General features: G+C 39.0%; 1 protein-coding gene across 1 annotated transcript; it reads left to right on the top strand.

The window, feature by feature from the left end:
- The first annotated feature begins 6,624 nt into the window (after window positions 1-6,624).
- On the top strand, window positions 6,625-15,424 carry mat2aa (methionine adenosyltransferase II, alpha a). The gene is made up of 9 exons (XM_036595941.1): window positions 6,625-6,903; window positions 9,964-10,041; window positions 10,335-10,457; window positions 11,276-11,388; window positions 11,472-11,615; window positions 11,909-12,127; window positions 12,500-12,682; window positions 12,936-13,069; window positions 13,550-15,424. Exons 1-9 carry the CDS (start codon window positions 6,813-6,815, stop codon window positions 13,650-13,652), a joined length of 1,188 nt encoding a protein of 395 aa, XP_036451834.1. The 5' UTR covers window positions 6,625-6,812; the 3' UTR covers window positions 13,653-15,424.
- Window positions 15,425-22,049: the final 6,625 nt, after the last annotated feature.

Genomic DNA, 22,049 nt, shown 5'->3' on the forward strand with positions numbered 1-22,049 from the left:
CACAGTTAATTTATGTTTTAATGGAGGGGGCAATCACTTTTTCACACAGGGCCCTGTAGGTTTGGATATCTTTTTCCCTTAATAATAAAGACCTTCATTTATAAACTGCATTTTGTGTTTACTTGTGTTATCTTTGTCTAATATTTAAATTTGTTTGGTGATCTGAAATATTTAACTGTGACAAACATGCAAAAGAATGAGAAATCAGGAAGGGGGCAAACACTTTTTCACACCACTGTATGTCCATGTCAAAAAAGTCAAATTTATTTATATAGGGCTTTTTATGGAAGGTGTCGTCACAAAGAAGCTTTACAGAAAATCTGTGTCCAAGCTCCAGTGAGCAAGTCATATGTCCTGCTATTCAACATATATGTATAGTATCTATTTCCTCATTTCCAAAAAGATGTGTAATAAGTGACAAAACTTGATGCTTTAGCACTGAAATTCTGAAGGATGTATGTATGACATGTAATGTACGTGTCAAAAAGTCAAGTGAAGTCAAGTCAAATTTATTTATATAGGGCTTTTTACAGCAGGAATTGTCACAAAGCTGCTTTACAGAAAATCTGGGTCCTAAATGCAGTGAGCAAGCCATGTCCTGCATATGTCTTGCTATTCAAAATATATGTACAGTATGTGTCAATACATGCAATGCCTTAGCACTAGAAATTCTAATATTCCTATTATCCAAAATATATGCACAATATATATGTATTGGCACTAAAATTCTACATATCTCAAACATAAGAAAAATATGTATGTATTTACATATATTTCCTCATATCTAAACCACATATATGTCAATATTGATGATGCTTTAGCACAAAAAATTGAACTATCTCATTTGGAGGGACAATATATATTTCCTCATTTTCCAAATATATGTACAATATAATTCACTCTATGTGAAGCCTTGGCAATAAAATTCCAAATATCCAATAAAAAAGAAAAATATGTATACAAATTTTCTCATATCCAGAATATATGTGCAATACATGTCTCAGCACTGAACCCAGTTGTATTGCTGTGTTTATTCTGTAAATGAAATCATTTTGCTGTGTCATTGAGGCACATGACGTTCTGATCGCAGCTCACACTCCACCAGCTAATACTGTGCAATACATAAACTGAGAAATAAAGTCTGAATTCCTGGAGCAGCTGAGCTTCACATTGTGCCGTTTCACCCAGTTCTGAAAAACGTTGCTTACATAAACGTACGCATTGCCCCTCTGTTAAATAAAATCTACTGTGGCTGTTAGTGTCTGAGGTTTGAGAAAGTACAGGACTATTATATTCTGAGCGCAGGAACTGGACAGTTTGTCCATAATGTATAACAATATTTGTCACACCCTGAATAAACCTAGTGCTGCGTTATCTTCGCAATATTGTTTGTGTGCTTTGATCAGCCAGGTGTTCCCATGGGCAATGGCTCTGAAGGTGCGTTGTGATTGGTGGTGCTGGTACACTCCCCTAATTGTAGTTGAATCAAGCAGAGTTGTGCTAAGAGCCTGTTTTGACAGGTGCGTGCTTAGAGTGAGTTTACAGGTTTAGGTGGTTGACAGGATGGCAATCAGTGTGATATGAAAAACGACTACAGTAACACAACAGGAATTTCTACAGTATCCCTATAAGAGTCTTATAGTACATTAAGGCAATTACTATAGTTTACTACAGTACACAAATATTATAGTTCACTCAAAGATATTATAGGTGCAAGAGGTGAAAATGTTATTAGCTGTTTACAGCGTTATATCTTTTAGCTTCTTAGAGTATAACTAGAGAACTTGTAAAGAGGAGAATTGCCACTCTGTAATGTCTTCTGGGCTTCTCAAACACTAGAGGGCGCTCCCGAGCGAGTTCAAAATGAATGGGTTAATACAGAGCATTTGTGTGAAATCATAGTTTAGAAATGCTTAAACATTTTTAAGATAAAAGAATACATTCATATCCTGAACACAGAAGAGCATAAAACATATTAACTGCTGTTATATTTTTAAACACTTTTGAACTCAAGGTATAGGAGATTAAAATGGCGCTTCATGTACGTTCATGACACTCAGTAGTAGTAATGTTAGCATCCTGCTGCCCAAAACCCGTTTACTGCAGAAAAAAGGAAACATACATGTGAGATTTCTTTGCTTTTTTAGTGAAGTACATCCTTCTACTTTCTAAATTTAAAGGAAAGTTCTGGGCGAGTGATTAGAAACTATTTTAACTTTTTATTTTTAGCCATTGAGCTCCATTCACTCCCATTCATTGAGGACTTGCTCACGGGCACCATCTGCTGTTTTGCAGCAATGTTATTGATATAATGGGGAAATAGACAGTGGCCAGGCTCCTCATAAACCAGCTCTGATATAACTATAGATCAAGTTATAGTTTATTTACTCTGTTTTGTCCTGTATGTTTCATATTAATGTTTATAAAAATGATCGTTTTGGTCCGTTGTAAAATCCACAATAAACACACACATTTGACTGCCTCACATGAACTGAATTGTGTATTACTGCGCTACAGCTTGGAAAAAACCTTTGTGCTGTTAATGGAATAATCTTTGACTCTCATGCTGCTCACGTGGACCACCGAGTGTACTGATAAAGTATGAACCTGTTTTTTGTTTAAACTGAGGGGCTGGCAACTTATGTTCTTAACTAGAACTAGGCTGGTCAGCTAGCTAACAGGCTAAAAGATAGCAAACAGCCTAAACAACTCTATCATTAATATCACAGGCTTGAGTTAAAGTATTTCCAGTATGATTAACTATAAAACTGCAGTATAAAAGTCTAAAAATGTCACTTGAATGGATTATGCGCTTCAAATGACCGCGTTCAGAAGTAGCGCCAAACCCAGGCTGAATCCAAAACTGCTTGATGCTAACACAACACAGGAAATCAAATAGAGGGTCTAGTGAAAATTAGCATTATCACTGCAGCGGTAATTTGATAACAAAATTGAAAGTTTCTGTATTAGACCTTCCAATATGATATGTTTATGGTTATATAACAAAAATTTACAAAATGACTGGACCCTTGCTTTGTTTCGCTACAACCACCATTTAGCCATGATAAAATCACTGTAAAGTGTGCTCCCTCATGGCTTATTTAACCTAATGAGAAACTTTACAGCACAATTCAAATTAGATACATTTATAGTGTGTGTTTATTTATAATGTGTGTGAAAGGTCACACTGATCAGATTGAGCTGATTGAGTATTTTTATCGAGCTAACGTTATGGTGGCAAATACATTATAGTTTCCAGCCTGCCTAGTTTTGAACAGCTACAACAACAGTCCTGCTAAATTAGACCTAAATTCATTACATTGGAAGGGATTTTTGCAAATGTTTTATGAAGCTTATCCAAACCCACAGATGCTATAAAAGAATGTATTTGTGGGCGAAGCGTAGCTAGGACAGTTGACTTGAATTAATTTGAAAGCTAATGTGGAAAGTATATAGAGGCTGCAGTGTAGAGGGGGCTGTTTCTAAAGCTGCTTATGTGGAGGGAAAGCTCTAAGCCTGTTGAAGAAGCTGCACACCCGGCACATTGAACTTGAATGATCCACTCTTGGCACCTGGTCAGCAGCAAAACCAGCATATTGTTGCTGTCCAAGAAAAAAAACAAACAAACAAAAAAAAACAAGCTGATTTTTATTTTTTTGGCATCATTTAAGCACAGGAGCTGAAGAATGGACCAATAGAATTGTAATAGAATACAAAATTATTTGGAATTAAATCTATTTACATTTACCATTAGGAGATACTTGTTTTTCTTTCAGCGACAATATGTTGTGTTGTGGCTGGTCTAAGTTGGTTTATGCTGGTGACCCAACAGTGTTTATCCTTACATTTTAAACTTTTGATATTAAAAGGGGAATTCCACGAATTGCTCAACTATAGCATAATTTAGTGGTTGCGAGACAATCAAGTCATTCAGAGTGGTTTGGTGTGAAACGGTTCAGATATCTTCACAGTGGTGGTGAGAGGAACCAGGGGTCGCCATGGCTACAACACAAACATAGCCATTTTATTCGCTATCCAAATCCACCAGTGAACCAACATGCGTCTTCTGAGCTTTTATATATGGTGTTGATGATTGTAAAACTGCAATAAATCAGAACAAATATCCTTTTTTGGGGACTATTTGGCCTCACAGCAGTGTATTCATAACCATTTCATGTAATAACTTTTTGTGAACAATTCTGACTCTTTGTTGTTCACAGTGAAACCACTTAGAATGACTTTGTTTACATCTTGCTCATATAATTATGCAGAAATTTTGGAAAATCAATGTATTCCTCTTTAAATGCTTGAACATTTTCCGGGAGTGGGCAGCTGCAGTCTGCAAAGACTTCTCTTGTGGGTTTTATTCACAAAAAAGATTAATCCGTGAATTTGAGCAATCCTCATCCACATAAACAGAACTGAACCCAAAGACCCCAAGTTCAGCACCTCTCTGTACCTGGACGGACTGCAGTCTGCAGTCAGCAGATTATGAAGGAATTATCATGCTGTGACGGTATCATGCTATGTTATCTGGCAAAAATGTGCTTTAACCTTAACATTTGTCTTTGCATGTGTCAGTGTGTGTGTGAGCACACACGCCTATGTGTATATTAACAAGTTGTCACCTGTTAATGTTGTATCCAAAGGGCATGTCCTTCTGCTGAGTCATATGCGTATTAACGCAGTTATGCAAAATTACGGATTATATGAGCTTTAGTTACTGTAACTGAATAGTTTTTTTCCAGAGTTTGTACAATTCAGTTGCCTTTATTTGACTGCGTTTTGGGCAAATTGTGTGGACTTCACTAAAATTTACCTAAATTTAAATGCGAGCCAAGAGGTTTTTAAATACGAGTCAAACTATCATGACAAACGTGGTATGTCTGAAATGATAACTTCATAGAAGAAGGACATTCTTAACTTTAATGCACAAAAGGCCCAAATTGCGCTAAACTCAAAAAAACTCAAAAAAAGTTTGATGTGGTGTACAAACATTTTTAAACAAGCATATCACTCACTGCCCAGTTCATATTTGAAAACTCAGCTGCAAAAAAAAGTTAATTCACTGTTTTTTTGATGTCACAAAACCCAACTTATTTCTTTATGGGGCTTATTCAGCCCACAGCTCTGCCCACTCATTCTGAAGTTATAAAGGGGGTCTCTGCATAGGCTGTTATTTGAATGAGGAGTCATACAGGACAGCAAATCAGAACAGACCTCATATACATATGTCAGTCTTAAAGGCATAGCAACCAAAACAGCCTGTTTCATTTTAAATGATAAAGAAAGGTTGAAAATAGGCATCTATAAATGAATTATGACTGTTTTAGGTGTGTGAAACCACACAAATGTTATCAGTGGGTCTTCAGGGGGAAAACAAGATTCAAGAAAAATGTAGGGTATGGGCCATTTAATGTAATTACAAGTCATTTTGGATGATTTCTATTGGTCTATTCATTAGAAAATGCTGGTGTTTTCAAATGGTTTAAAAATATATGAAATATGTGACATTTCAATTGGTCTTCACACAATTCAAGACCAGATTTCCAGCCATCCCAATCTATCTCAGATCCTCTACTCAAGCGCCTGACTGTTTTACTATACTACCTTCTTTTGTATTTTATTGTTGTGTTAATGTGAGCTATCTCGCCACACCTAGCTCCCTGACCCTTCTGCGAAGTGTAAGAGTCCTTGAACTGTATGTCTGTATGTACACAGCACAGCAATCAGCAGAGAGAGGTGCAATGAGCTTATCGGCTAGCGCTAGGCCCCTTAACTCACTAATTCAGTGGCGCAAGGTAAAATAACTAATGGGCTGTCTCGAGCAGCCTGAACGACCTTGCAGGATCCTTAGAGGTTATCCATAAACAAAGTTACATAAATTCTCCTCTGCCTGACCTGTACTCCCTCATACCTCACTGCATCCAAATAAATAGTGACATGTAGCCTTGAAACTAGGGCTGAATGCTACACATTGTGGTATGCATTGCAATATTAAAACACATTGGTGAACCCTTAAGGTGGCATGGTTAAAGATCAGCCTGTGTCATTTTGACCAGAGTTGATATCTGTTTGTTGGATCATGTGAATGCCCACAGTCTTATCAGGCTCATAACTTGGTCAGGATGTTCACAACACACAATAAAATGATTTGTGCAATGTCATGGGCATGTCAGCATTGTACAGACTTCAGCAATGTCACTTTATTGGTATTAAAACAAGGCCAAATATTGCAACAGTATTTCAAAATATGGATTATATAAGGAGCATCATTTTGTGCAATGAAATTTATCTGATAATAAAATTTAGAATAAAAACATCATTCAGAACAGGATCTTAATGTACTATTATTTATCACAAAAAGAAAACAAAACCATTGAAAAACATTCTCATTTCTGTGTTAATAGAAAATACCACGCTGTTGTTTTTGATATTCGTTTCATTCATAAATTATTTGCCTTTTTTTGGGGGGGGGGTGTTTTTGCGCTGTCTGCTCTAAGTCTGATCACCAGTTCAGCCGCCCGTTTCTGATTGGCTGAGAGCGATGATTGACAGCGTTGCGCGTCAGTGACGCTTGAGCTTTGGCCCAGAGAGGAGGGATAAAAACCTCAACATCGGCTGGTTGCGCGCATTTGAGGTCAAGTCTACGGCAGCGCGTCATCTTAAGAACATTTATTCCCTGTTTGAAACCAAAAAAACGGGGCGTTGGAAGGCCTTGTAAGAACACAGTGACCTACACTTTAATCAGTGCGCTTTGCCACACGCGTCAGACTTTTAAAAAATCCGCTGAATTTTTTTCGAACAGCAATATGAACGGGCAAATGAACGGTTTCCACAACTCCATCATCGAGGAAGACTGTTTTCTATTCACGTCCGAGTCTGTCGGTGAAGGACACCCAGGTAAGTGGCTCGTACTGGGCCTGATATGTAATTTAAGAAATAAATCCGACTTCTGTATTTTTCGCTTAACCTATTTTCAGCCCAGAAGTCGGACTCAGTGATGCAGCCTTAGCTTAGCTCGCCTATGCGGAGTTAGCATGACAGCGAACAATAGTGTGATTTTTGTGAAGATGGCGAACCTGTTCGGCTATAAAATAACCAGGTAACGTTAATAACAACATGTGAAGAAAGAAACGCTTGAGTACAATTTTATACAGGAATAGAGAACTCATTTTCGCGTAATAGATATGTGTTTTCGGTGTATTTCACCGTTATTGTGCCCGCGGCCGGTTAGCGCCACGCTGCTAGGCCGCGAACCGGCCATGACAGGCGGAGGGTCTCCTCACCGTCCACGAGGCTGAAGTCGGCTTCCTACATGCCAGCTTCTTGTTCGAATTTTCCCGTTCCACCTTAAATAGTGCAGCAGTTACATTTTGTCGCCTGAGGCGTTATAATAGATGCTGCACCATTTAGCTAAAATGGAGCGGGACATTTCGAACAAGAAGCTGACATCAGCTTCGCTCGCTTCCTGACCCGCTTTTTAACACATTTTAAAAACCTGAATCTGCTTTATTTTACTGACGCACTTTAAACGCCCCACTTCAGGATGAAATATGCAGCTAATATGTTTTAAAAAACGGGTATAACACATTAACCCTTTGAGTATGTTTGTGCGCCGGTAGTTGTAACTAACGTTAGGACGTCTATGTTGGCGCGAATTATAGGCGGGCTCGCGCAGTGCTGCGTGTTCAGGTAGGTTTGATTATTTTGCTGTTTACCTGCTAGCGTGTAGAAAATGGGCCAAGGCTTCGCCCCAGCTTCAGGCTAAAGCCTTTTAAGATTAATGTTGGACGCGGAGGCCTTCTTGTCTGTGGTTTTACTAAAGGCCTCAATAACGACATGGCTTAAGTCGGCTTCCTATTCGCCGGCTTCTTGTTCGAATTTTCCCCGTTCACCTTGGATGGTGCAGCAGTTACATTTTGGCGCCTGGTTCATTAACATAACCAGTTTGTGAAGCATAAATCAATCTGCAGAAACATGTTAACATGTCAGTTATTATTACCGCTTTATTTTTTATGTTACCACTGTAGTCATGGTTCAGCTTTTCTTCTTGGTTGGAAATAATTAATCTATCCACACTCCCCACGTGTTCTGGACTCCCAAATTGATCAATTAACATAGATCAACACCCCCGCCCCCTTTTGTATAGTTCATCCTGCGTGTTGCATCAGCCTCGGAAAACCACGTGTTTCCATCAGGCCCGAATCAGCGCTGCTGTTACTGAAAGCAGAAGTGATGGTAGAGGCACCCAAAAATGACTTTTCAGCTCCAAACTGTAGTACAAATTCGTATTACTTTACAATATGTGGATTAGATGCGGATCTGCTGTGTTGATTTTCTTAAGATTAGGTTACGTTAATAGCGTAGTGTCGCTGCCCAGCGGTGATGCTTACGCCTACTGTTATAAGTTACGTTATGCTGGTTTAAAGCGAGTTTTAAAATCTTTCACTTTATTTTCAGTTACATCTCCAACGGGTGTGAAAGAGCCTACAAATCCAGCATTTTATTGAATATAATGTTAAATATTTCCTGTAAGATTACAAACTTGTCTCGTAACGGTTGAAGCCAGTGGTGCATAAAGTCTTAAATGGCTCCCTGCTCCCTGTGTAGTGTACTATGTAGGTCATGAAATGACTGTTTCTGCATCTAAATAGGCTGCTGAATGTCTAATGGAAGGCCATTTATATTCAGTTACCTATTTTTCTAACGTTTATTGCCCCACTTGGGTTTAGAAGCCGTGATTTCATGACCTTTGCAGTGAACTACACAGGAAGTAGGGAGCTTTTTAGGATTTAGCCTAGATACTCAAAGCTTGACATGAATGAACTTGAACAGTAAATGAGACTGCTTTTGTTTTAAGAGCTGCCACACAAACATCATGCAGATAACAAGAAACTGCTTATGTAATTGATGAATGAATTGGTGAGGTTGAAACTGTCTGTTTTGTTAGGCTGGTTTAGTGAGTTGGGTTGCATAAGTAACTACAGCAGTGTCTATTCAGTCTCACTGAATGGTTCATGGCTGATTTGTAATCGCTGTTTTCACAGTGCTTTGTGTACTGTGCTTAACCTGAGTGAGCAGGCTCTCTAAAGGTCTAAAATAAACTTGCTCTTAAAGCATATGTATCTTTTTGATAAAATATTAAGACCTACGGAGTGCATAAATCAAATGGCGGGGGGACATTGTACGAGAATGAGATCCTACACCTGGCAATGCTGATCTGACCTACAGCAGAGAGCACTTGGCTAGAGGCCGAAGTACAGTGCCACAGCATGGAGGAGGGAAGGGCTCCACTGCGGCTGATTAGCTTGGCTTACCCTCTGCCCTAAATATAGATTTCTCTGGGGGCTGCAGTACAGTAAAAACACAGGAGCCCCACACAGGCATCTGCTGATCTGTCCCTGCAGGGATTTTGCTGAGGTGAAGCCCCTTTGCCCTGCAGTGTCTTTGGAGAGAATGATTAAAAGTGGCTTGTTTTCTTTGTACTGAGATGTTTTGAACCTGGCCTGAGAAATGTGGAATGTTGCTGCTCATGTTTTTGAGTTATCTGACAGGCTGCTCCCACAGGCTGATGTCCAAGGCTTGTATTAGCAAAGTCTTAATGAGCGTTCCCCTTTGGTGTTTTCCCCCCCTGCTCTCCTGCTGCATTCCAAATGATTAAGAGCCCTTACCTAAGTCTGTCTGAATAAGTGAAACGTTTTTTTTTTCTTGCATACCAGATCAGACAAAATTAAAGAAAGTGGTTAGTAAATTAAGTCAGTCGGTTGTTTACATGCAGGTTTTGTCAGACTTGTTTACTGAAACCGCCTTCATGAGAGTTTGAATAAAAGTCTTTAATTAAAACTTCTATCATGTGAATATCTTAAATTATCTTGGAGCAGATCTGCTTATGAATACCTGCACTACTTTGGCTTGGTGTTGTAACATTGATTCTATGTGTGCACTGTTGCCCTTTTGCAGATAAGATTTGCGACCAGATCAGTGATGCTGTGTTGGATGCCCACCTCAAGCAGGACCCCGATGCTAAGGTTGCATGTGGTGAGTGTCTTGTTGCACTTTTTTTTGCCAAGTCCATACATGGAGTTGGTGTTGGTGTCATGTTTTAAATGCTAAGGGCAGGTTTCCCAAACCCAGAATAAGCCTAAACCTAGGCTTCACAGCGATACTGCAGCGTAGGTCAATACTAGGCTCAATTTATGTCTGAAACCACTCTAATGTTGTCAGAATAAACACAAGCAAAAAATAAAAGAAACTTAACAGTAATAAGGACACAGGGAGTGCTGAATGTTCTGTGTTTTTGTAATTTGTGTCTGTATTTACTCTTCCCTCAGAAACTGTTGCTAAGACTGGGATGATTTTGCTGGCCGGTGAGGTGACCTCTCGTGCTTGTGTGGACTACCAGAAGGTTGTCAGGGACACCATCAAGCATATCGGTTATGATGACTCATCCAAAGGTACTGGGGCATAGGTCATTTTAGTCTGCCTTTTACTTGGCTTAATGTCAGTGTGAGATTATATTTACACGTAGCATTTCAGCCTAAGCGTTGCTGCATCTCTAGTGTACAGTTAATTACCGGGGGCTTTACATGTTTATGCATTTGGCCAGAAAAGGACTGAATAACCAAAACACGCTGCTAATGTGATGGTCAAGTCCGTTGCATTACTTTGTCAAGTATGTTAGACATACAAGAAATTTAGCTTGGTGAGTGCACATGCAGTCAGGCGGAGAAAATTACATGTCTTAAACAGACCAGACAAGTACTCAGGTTGCCATACTCAGGGGGGAAAAAAAATACAGTAAATAAGTGAAAATGAAAAGAAATGGAATTTTCACTTCTAATGTAAGTCAAAGGAACCAGACATTTATTTATTTTGGTCCATTTATCTTGAGATTTGCACACAATGTAAAGGGCAACAGGCATTTTCAAATTGTCAAACTGAAATGTTATGAAAAAATGGAGATACAAGGTTTTGTTCTGTGTGTGTGTGTGTATATAATATATACACAACCATACATATATACATAAATTGTCTCTTTCACTGTAGTTAATCAATGCCTGTTTGATTTCTATTATAAATGTGTTTGGTTCTTTCTTTGGTGCAGGGGAACTCATTAGTCAGTGGTAATCAACTGTATGACATAGGTGCAGCAGATGGAGCTTGGGTTACGAAAAGCATTTCTTTCTGGGAAGATGCGTCATGTTATGCTGAAGTTGTTTCAGTTGGTGCTTGTTTTGCCTCAGGTTATTTCACACGTCTGTTTTTGGCTCAGGGTTTGACTACAAGACCTGCAATGTGCTTGTGGCCCTGGAGCAACAGTCCCCTGACATTGCACAGGGTGTGCACCTTGACCGTAATGAGGAGGACATCGGGGCTGGAGACCAGGTGAGGACTGTTGCTCATTATCTCTTCTGGTCCTGTGTATTTGATTTGTGTGCAAGTAGTTAATGCTTTTTGTGTATTCACAGGGTTTGATGTTTGGCTATGCAACTGATGAGACAGAAGAGTGCATGCCCCTCACTATTGTTCTGGCCCACAAGCTGAATGCTAAAATGGCAGAGCTGCGCCGTAATGGAACTCTGCCTTGGCTGAGGCCTGACTCTAAGACCCAGGTAAAGTCCTAGTGACAGCCAGACAATGGAAAGCACATTTTAATAGACAAGGCATAGTTGTCTGTAAATTTGTGGATATCTTCTGTACTATCTCAGATCTTTTCTTAATTTGACTTAATTGGATTCCTGATCTAGCTTGAAATTTTACTTTTGTTTATAGACTAGTTTAAGTTTAACAAACCCAGCTTAACAAACCCTGTCTACACTGTACATCAGCATAAGGACACTAAAAACCATAAGCCTATGTGGCTCCTCAATAGTGGCTCTTGGCTAACGTGCACCTTTCTCTCCAGGTGACTGTTCAGTACCGTCAGGACCGTGGAGCCATGCTGCCTGTGCGAGTTCACACAGTGGTGGTGTCTGTGCAGCATGATGAGGGTGTATGTCTGGATGAGATGAGGGATGCGCTGAAGGAGAAGGTTGTGAAGGCTGTGGTGCCCGGTGTCTACCTGGACGATGACACCATTTACCACCTGCAGCCTAGTGGACGCTTCGTCATTGGTGGCCCTCAGGTAAGAGTTGTTTTCAATGTAATGTGCAAAGTGATAAAGATTGAACAAAGTATAAATTGGCATTTTAACAGTATTGGTTTGTAGTTTTACTCAACCCTTATTTTTAAAATATGTTAAAGGTCAGCAAGAATAGGAATAAACAGAGAAATGCTGTCCTTTCTCCTTTATTGCTCTTAATAATTTCAAGTGATAAAGGCTAGCCAGCAGTTTTTTTTTTCCCTTTGATGCCGGACCATTTTTTAAACATTCTCAGCATACTTTAATTTTACCAAAGGTCTTCCTACAAGTCCCAGGCTAATTCTTAGCCCCAATGCAAAGCTGTATTGCACCAGTGCTTTCCCCCTTAATCTAAATCTTGCTGATTTTGTGCAGGGTGATGCTGGTCTGACTGGGCGCAAGATCATTGTGGACACATATGGAGGCTGGGGTGCCCATGGTGGTGGGGCTTTCTCCGGGAAGGACTACACCAAGGTTGACCGCTCTGCTGCCTATGCTGCCCGCTGGGTAGCCAAGTCTCTGGTGAAGGCGGGACTGTGTAAACGGGTTCTGGTCCAGGTAATTTCAGTTATTCTTTTTGGATCAGTCTCCTGTTTTTAAGACTTATAAAAAAAAACAAAAAAAAAAACTCATGTTTAGATTTGACAAGTATTTTAGACCAATCTTTGATTTATCCATGCATTTGTGCTCAGGAAGGACAGAATGTTTAGGTGACGGTTAATATGCTAAAATGACACATCCATGTATATTTAATGCAAGTGGATTTGGAAAAAATGCATTGGTTACATAAGTGTATTTGCCTGTCCTGTAGGTGTCCTATGCCATTGGAGTGGCCCATCCTCTGTCCATCTCAATTTTCCACTATGGCACCTCTCAGAGGAGTGAGAAGGAGCTGCTTGACATCGTGAAGAAGAACTTCGACCTCCGCCCTGGGGTCATCGTCAGGTAAAGTACACTCCTGTGGGATGGCCCGCAGGCTGTCATGTGACCTGTCATGAGAAAGCAGGTGTTGCACCCAGAAGGTGGGCAGAACGCACATAGCTCAGTTTACAGATTCCAGTCTGGATGGCTGCTGGTTTACAAAAGCTTCATGCAGTTCTAATCAGTTCACAGTTGTTTGTATAGGCAAGAATCTATATAAGAGATATTTACCAAACATTGTGGTTGTACATTCAAATACTCCCTGCTAATGTTTACAGAAGTCACTTTGGGCAAGGTTTATGAGCTGCTGTATTAAGGTTTTATTATATTTAAGCTTTATTTATCCTTAAGATTGCAATTAGTTTATATATTTGCTGTTACCTTTTTATTGAAAGGTGTATTCTGAGCAAGTAGTAATGGCTGTAATTAGGAAAAAATGTGGTGCCTGCATCGTCATGCTCTGTTTTGCAATGGTCTCTCACTCGTTCTCCTGTGCAATTCCAGAGATCTGGACCTGAAGAAGCCAATCTACCAACGCACCGCCGCCTATGGCCACTTTGGCCGTGAGTCCTTCCCTTGGGAGGTGCCCAAAAAGCTTAAATACTAAATTTGTAACTCCCTCCACTCTTGGTCAGCAGGTGTACACTACAGAGAAACCTTGCTGTCTTGAGGAGAGGGATGAAGTACCAAAACCCTTCACGCTCCAGTCCCCTGCCCTGTCACTCCTCTTAAACCCCCTTCCCCCACCCACTTTTCAGCTCCCAGCCCCAAAGGTAAACAGATCTATCCTTCCTCTCTCTCCTATCCAACACACCTTTTGCTGACCTTCAACCTTGTTCCTTTTTACTGTTTCTAGAAAGTTCTGTTGGATGGCGGTCTGGACAGTGTTTGTGTTTCCCTTCATATGCTTCTTCCTCCCTGTCCTGTCTTTTCTCTTCTCTCCTCCCCTGCATCCTGCTAAATGAATTAGTGATGGCACAAATTGAGGTCAAAGTTGAGATTGCTATGCATTGCTGGATGAAGCACTAGCCCTTCAAACCTGCTTTTTTTTTTCCCGTATTATTTTAATCAAGAGTACCCATGCTTACGATTTATGCCAGGTTGACCATTTTTAGAGAAGTGTTTCAATCATTAATGGGATCAAAACCTCTTGAAGGGTCAGACGAATGTTTAAAAACCTGCCTTTGGTTGGAAATGAGATGTAATCAGTTATATTTAGTATAACTCTAAGCCAGTTTGGATTGGGGAAATGTATATTTTTATTAGACGGTGCAAAGGGTTTTATTTTTCAGATGTCTATTGTCATGGTTCCAGCAGGCCATACATTTGCTGACGTGTTACAGAGAAGTCAGAAGCTGCTACCAACCTGTGTGGTACTGAGGGACCATGACACTAACCACTCCCCCCCCACCCCACCCCTTCTTGCTTTATTTTCAATGGTGATTCCGGATCAAACCTCATGGCGGTAGCTCCGTTAGTTGTCGTTCTACTAGACCAGAGCGAAGGCACTGCACTTCCCCCTCCGTTTGTGGATGACAGCAGGGCGTAGCTACAGAGAAGCCCTGCTCCCTCTCTGCTGCAGAGGGGCAGCCTTCGCCACTTGAATCGCTCCATACTTGAAAAACGTTGAAACTTGTATTGCGTGGCGGCCCTCTCCGACCCCTAGCGTCAATACAGAAAAGCCAGGGGTCCTCAGGAGGGCCTCTCTTTAAAAGTTCCTTTTGTACACGTGTAAAGCTGAATCTTTTTAAGGAAAACTAATAAATGAGTACTTTTTTCCATTTGCCTGAACACCATTTTTGGTGTATGTCCCATGCATCTGCCTTTTGGCATCCTCATAGTGTCCTACAGAAAAGCTTTGGGGCTCTGCCACTAGGTGGTGCTGGAAGCTGTGACCATTGTTACCTATTTTATTATTATTTTTTTACCAGAATGACGGCAGATCTGGTGAGACTGACCATTCGCACGCGCGCGCACACTTTTATGTTTAGACGACCTGCACAGCGCCTGAGGTAGAAGCAACAGTTTGGCTGGTGTTGTACAGAGAAACCGGCCTTGTTTACCTGCTCTGCTCGACGTCTGTGCAGGAACCGTCTTTTTATTTCGTCCTTGTTTTTCTATCATCCGATCTCTTATTTAACTTCCTTAGATGACAGAGTGGTGCGACAGGCTGGTTACTGAAAGAGTAAAAGTGCCTTTTTCTATTATTTTTCTCTTGCCCTTGCCCTCAACCCCTCCCATCAACCCCTGCTATGTCCACCAAATTTCCCTCTGTGACATGTACCAACTAAAATCCCCCTCCTCCTTCCTTTACTGTTCCATGTTGGTTCTGTCCCTCATGTCAGTAATTTGAATAAAATTTCTGCCCTCAAGTCCCAAGTTTGTGTCAGTATGCTTTGATGTTCTGAATTGGCTGGTTCTTCACAACGACCCTTCGTGGGAGTCATGTTTTAAAGGTTGTTTTGCAGTTTGAGTGAAGGTGAGATGGTTTTTCTGAAACTGCCTCCAACAGTGTCCATACTTCTTATAATAACTTTGCACATGGTGTACATAAGATTTTGTTGAAGAAATAATAGTTGTTTTTTTTTTATTTATTTATTTTTTTGTTTTTGTTGGACACAGTCGTACATCTTTGTGTAAAAGAAGGTCCGGCTCGATGTTTAGGTCTCAAGTGCAAAATAAATATGGTAGGTAATTCACTCACATCCTTGTAAGACAAGACCTATACCAGGTTTTGATTGAGTTCTCTTTGCAAGCACCTTGAGTTTAATCATCACATCCCTTCCCTGAACAGAGGGGTCTGCAGCACAACCAATGCTCAAATGTTCTTCCTCTTGTGTGTAATTATAAGTTTCCACCAGAGAGGTCTCTAGATCTTTCATACTGTAGCTTCAGAATAAATTAATTTCTTTTCCCTCTCCTTCCTCCCCTCATTATGGATAAAGTTTTTGTATTACTTCTGATTCTTTGTTTTAAGGAAGTGATCCAAAACAACAAACTTGTGGCACACGGAAAAAGGAGCAACCTCAGTGGCTGTCAGTGTTGCAGTGCTGAGAGAAATTGGCAAAATGCTGTATTTTGTAAAACATTTTGATGATTTACCTTTGAATGCTGTAGTCTGGCAACAGTAAACAGAAGATGGAAAAAAGTTGAGGGGGTGTCCTACGGATTGGACTTCAAATCTTACTGTCTTGTGTTAATAATTTAAGTAATTAAAATTTTCATATTATTCCAAAACTCAAATCAGGTGTTCTTTATTATTATTCCATGAGTCATTGTATATTTTAAAGGTTAAAGTTTGGTCACATTGTCATGTTTGTGAGAACAACCCTTGTTTATGGGAGGTGTGATGTTCTATAATATGGAGTCGTTGTGGGTGCTGTGATGAGCACAGCATTGTAATGTCAACAAATTATACCTGAACATCTTAAATAATCCTAATAAACTCATTTAATTAACAGAGCATTTATGCAGTTTTGCAAATTGCTTTGGTTTTCCTGCTTTATAGACATTTTGTATCAGTGATTGAACAGTGTAAAGTGTTTCAGCATACATTTGACTTCTGTGTACCTTTTTATAAGTAGCATTATGGGTGGATGGGTGTTACAGAATCTGCTGACTCAGTATCGGTACACTCAGTGTGTAGTAATCCTTTATTTTTGTTTTGGTGTGGTGGTGTTACATAAGCTGTTTGACTTGGAATAGCGATCATGTGATTAAAGCATGACTTCACACTTGAACAAGGTTTGGGGAAAAAGCTGTTTTTGTGTACACTTACCTTTGTAGATGGTAAATGACCTACAGGACTGGATAGGGTAATGTTTACTTCAGTAACTCTACCAGACAGCGATAGTTTAATCTAAATACAGCAAATATGATGAGGCAGAGATTTGGCATCAGTGCCACTGTAGAGCAGCATGACTCAAGTCCATTTTGTTTTCCAGGAATTAAGCTTTAAAATATACATTGACTCATGGAATAGTAAATAAAGAAGAACACATTTGATTTTTGGAGTTTTGGAATATTTTAATTTTTTTTAATTAAAATGGTGTTTTGGCCAGAAATTAAATATAATCAGTCAGCCAGGGCATGTTTGGTGTCTGAAACTTTTTGTTAGTTTATGGTGCTATGAGGCTAATGTAGCTAATTAATAGAACTTTATAGCCAGCACTTTAGCATCATTACAACTGCAGGGCTCAATCACACATTTAAACTGGTGAGTACATGCTTCTGTTTCTAGTTAGCTTCATCATCCTTCGTCAAACGTCAGACTCCACGTTAAAGAGCATTTATCCTGCCTTTTTCTTTTGTGTTATTTTTCTCCCTGAGGGCCACTCAGGACGTCTGGGTTGGTTTATGTAGCAAAAACAGTCAAAAATCATTTTTCTGACCTCACTGTATCTCTTAGAATTGTGTTTTTGTTGCTGTGTCTTTAAGACTGATATATGTAAATGAGCTCTGTTCTAACTGCCTGCCCTGTGTTGTGCCTCATTCAGTAAAGCAGCATGGGCTGAAACACGTAATTTCAGTGTAAATGGGCAGAGCTAAACTGCTAAATATGTAAGCAGAATATGTATATGTATACGTACTGGCTTTTATGACCTCACAAATATAATTAAGTCAAAACAGGCTGATTTTTGCTATAGATATAAATATGTAGATGTTGTGTTGTCGGGATGCCCCGCTGGTGACATCCTGTAAAAAATAAAAATAACGTGTGGCCCGACTAAGTAAGCCGTAGGAACGAGATCCTAATGCGTGGCCACGATGTAGTAAGGCATGATATTGTTCTCGTGCCTTACCAAGTGGTGGCCACAACTTAATTATCTCATTCCCACAGCTTGCTAAGTCATGGCCACACATTATTTTTATTTATATGGGATATCACCAGCAGGGCCCCGTGCTGTTCTCTGTCTGAGGCAATATGTCTGCGTATCCGCAATGTTGGAGTGGTCAACACGTTTTGGTTTTGGTGAAATAATTTTAAAAGTATTCAAGTTGGAATATTCATGTTTTTATACAAGCAACATGTACATGTACAAACAAACACTTGAACTTTGTTTCTATCACCTACCGTTCATGAACAGTTCTCCCCAGAAAGCGAGGAAGTGCAATGTTACAATTTACCCCATGGGTGGGTTCACTGTAACAGACAGAGGTCGGTTTAACACCTGCTAGTAAAGTATGATAAATGAATTTAAAGTTAATTCAGTATAATTCTATGTTGTAAGAAACAAATGTATTTTCCAACCAAACTACATTATACATCATCATCTATAAGACAGACATATCAAATTATACATGAACACTGACATGAGACTGACTGTCAATGACAGGTTTATTTTTTGTTCAGTGAAGGACAGCAAATAAATTGTTTTTAATAAAAAATTTTAAATCTAAAAATATGGGGCAAGAAAACAAAATTTACTTAATCTGTCTGTGTAATAAAGGTGGCGTAGTTGTAATGTTTTTGTTTTAATCATAAGACATTTCAGCTTTTCCAATTGCTGAAATGTCTTTGAGCTACAGTTCTGAAACACATCGGTTACCAACAGTTGGCTATAAAAGACCTGTTCAAATTGAAATAAAGAAGCTGATAACAGCCATAAGAAGTGTTTGAGTGACATTTATATTTATGTAAATGCTTATAGGTAGTGAGGGGATCCCTCTGAGTGAAGAGACAGCAGATGACATATATCAGTATGTTTATGATCTTGACATTAATGTTAAACTAATTGTCAAATATGTTATTAATGCAAATGAGAGATGTGAAGTGGAATGACCGAGTCCAGTGGTAGAGCTCAATAGTCTGTAGAAATAACCACAAAGTGCCAAACAGACTTCTTTATTTTCACTATTTATTTACACACACTGTCTGGAGTGCTAAAAACAAATGTAAAGAATACATCAGTAGCCAGGTTGCACGGATTTCTGACAATATATTTCTGTTGCATACATGAGAGTGTAGAATTTCAGAGCAACAGCAGACATCTTATTTGGGCTGTGCCCAGCATTAAAGACCGATAGCACTGTGTTTAGCGCACCTTCCAGTAGAAACAATAACATGACTGAACTCATCAGTGTGTGAATTACTTCCAAGCTTCATGCACACACAAATATACAGCCTATAAAACCCCCAAAATACAGTAAGAAGGTGCAAGTCTAATGTAAAGATTCCAGATTGGATGGAAGTATGGATGCAATTACAATGCACATTCACGCAAAACTACCAATCAGTGTATATAAAATAGCATAATTACAGTTCACATTGAGTTAAGATACCCTGTATGGGTAATGAAATGATATAAGGTTAGTATAAAACCAGAAAAAAAAAACAGTTAACACCAAAGAGTGTGCGCTTTGCCAACCACACAAGCTATAGGCCTATCTACAGACCAGCACTGCTACATTCTCCTCTTTTTATCAACCTGTCCAAACTCCTGAGTTCTGTGTTCTTTAAATAGTATAATGTATAAATTATACTAATAGAGAGTCCCTTTCTTAAACTGCTGCTCTGTAATTATACAGAATGCAGTCAGGTGGCTGTGTTGGCGCCCCAAGATGACTGCGCTGTTGAAGTGCCTGGCTAAACCCAATGCAGCATCTTTGTACAGTGGTGCTTGAAAGTTTGTGAACCCTTTAGAATTTTCTATATGCATAAATTTGACCTAAAACATAAGATATTAGTTTTAACTTTCAGTTGCAGTTATTGCTGCAGAAAGGGGGTCACATCAGGTACTGAGAGCAAAGGTTCACATACTTCTGCCACTCACAGATATGTAATATCGGATCATTTTCCTCAATAAATAAATGACCAAGTCTCATATTTTTGTCTCATTTGTTTAAATATAGAAAATTCTAAAGGGTTCACAAACTTTCGAGCAGCACTATATGTTTATCTGTAGTTTTTGCAGCTTTGTTTGCTAATATGGACTCTGAATGGTGTGTTCTGAAACTTTTCCAAAATTTACATACTATGTCAAACTCATATTTTAAAAAATGGGAAATTTGTTTTCCATGATATGAGCCCTTTAACATTTCCAGTGTTTTATGTATGACCAGAATGTTAGCAGGAATGGCTAATGAAAGCTGCAGTTCATTTGACCCTGTTGCCTGTATTGGGCCACTATGAAGTTCCTCTCGTACACTATTAAAGCAAAGGCATTTTTACTACTGAGTTACACAATCAGTGGTCACTAAGGCAGAGGTCTTCAACTGTGGAACTTTAATCCAATTTCTAGATTTTGTTATCACTAGTTGTTCATTGACCTGTTAAGCAGGGCTGTTTCAGAGTATTTGAGGGCCCTGGTGAACCCAGTCATAGTACTTTGCATGCAAAAAAGAATACTTGATTACTTTTGAGCTGGAAAAAAGTTCAATAAATGCTAAGCTGAAGAAATTTTATAAATATATATATAAAACCATTAAAACATAAATTTGCTGTCAGGACAAAAGTGCGTGGAATAAAATATTTTTACATTAATCAGTCCATTATAAATTAAAAATGTTTCTTCCATCTGCTGTATGGTTAGAAATTTGAGTTACTACTATATTATTATAAGTTGCTATATTTAGTCACTTTTATATAGTTACTATTAAAGTTATTGTTTTGAAGTAGGAGGTTTTGTTCTGACAGTAGTGATATATGCTACATGCTTACAGGCTCCCTGGTGGCTCTGGGCCCTTGAACAACTCCATATATAGTTGTATGCAGAAGTTTGAACACTTCTGGTCAAATGACATATTTTGTTGATCCTCTACAGAGAACACACTTAAATATGATGATTGTCTGTCATTTTAGTGCACAGTTTTTATTTATGCGGAGTAAAATAACATATTGGAGGGAACATATGGCCACATTTTATGTTTTTTATGTTTAATGTTTCCCCACAATATGTTAAATTCAGTAAATAAACAATAATTGTGCATAAATATGTGCACTCTAAGAAATAAAGGTATGAAACTCACTGGGGCAGTACCCCTTCTCATCATTCAAGGGTACATCTCAGTACCATTATATTTATATATACCATTTATATATATCATTATATAAATTACATTGTATAAGTTGTATTGACTCCACACACCCCGTCTTGTCTCCAGGCTTTTTATTTTATTGTTCTGTTTTAAATCATTAGGTCATGAAAAGGTACAAATATGTACTTTTCACCTGGAAAAACTTATTTAAGGTACACAATTAGACTTTTATTTCAAACAGTGTGAAAACAAATGTTATATTTAAGTGTGTTCTCTGTAGAGGATCAACAAAACGGCATTTGACCAGGGTGCCCGAACTTTTGCTTGATTTTATATTAATGAAGACAGTGATTGAAAAATTTTAAACAGTTCTCTACAATATTTGGTGTTAAGCGGAAGGCAAGTGTGAAAAAAATATGTTCTGCAAATAATATTGCTGTTATAATATTATATTGCTGTTAGTTTGCTGTTTGCACTTTTTTGTTAGATGAGACTCATAGTAATTACATACATTTGTAAGTTTTTTTCTTTATTTAAACTTAAATGATAAATCATTTGGCTCTGTTTTCCATTTACCTACTGCAGAGGTCGGCAACATGTGGCTCCGGAGCGGCATGCTTCTCTCTTACTGCCCTGTTTCGGCTCCACAGCGGAATTAGATTTTTAGGTAAAGATAAAATAATCCTCCATTGCAGTAAAATAAAGCTCTGCTGATCATTCTAACCCTGAAGATCTGCGCAGACTGCTGGTCACCATAGCAACGCAGACAATGATCTAGCCTAACTAGTAGCTAATGTAAAGCCAAGGAGATAGATTTGAGACAAACATCAATAATTTAGAGACGAATAGTCCTTAAATGGTGCAGCAGTTATATTCTGGCGCCTCAGGCACCGTTTAAGGTGGAACAGGAAAATTGAGAGCTGAATTCAGCCTCGTAAAAAGTCAAATGCTGAGAGACATTTTACAAGAAACTATGGTACTTTCGAAGAAAAGTTTCCTGTCAGAGATGAAAGAAAAGCAGCTACAG

This window comes from Colossoma macropomum, unplaced genomic scaffold (assembly GCF_904425465.1).
Source record: "Colossoma macropomum unplaced genomic scaffold, Colossoma_macropomum, whole genome shotgun sequence".
Classification (NCBI taxonomy): Eukaryota; Metazoa; Chordata; class Actinopteri; order Characiformes; family Serrasalmidae; genus Colossoma; species Colossoma macropomum.

Coding starts and splice junctions, on each gene's coding strand:
- mat2aa (XM_036595941.1), top strand. CDS start 6,813: ATGAACGGGCAAATGAACGGTTTCCACAACTCCATCATCGAGGAAGAC. Junction 6,904..9,963: donor TGTCGGTGAAGGACACCCAG/GTAAGTGGCTCG, acceptor GCCCTTTTGCAG/ATAAGATTTGCGACCAGATC. Junction 10,042..10,334: donor CGATGCTAAGGTTGCATGTG/GTGAGTGTCTTG, acceptor CTCTTCCCTCAG/AAACTGTTGCTAAGACTGGG.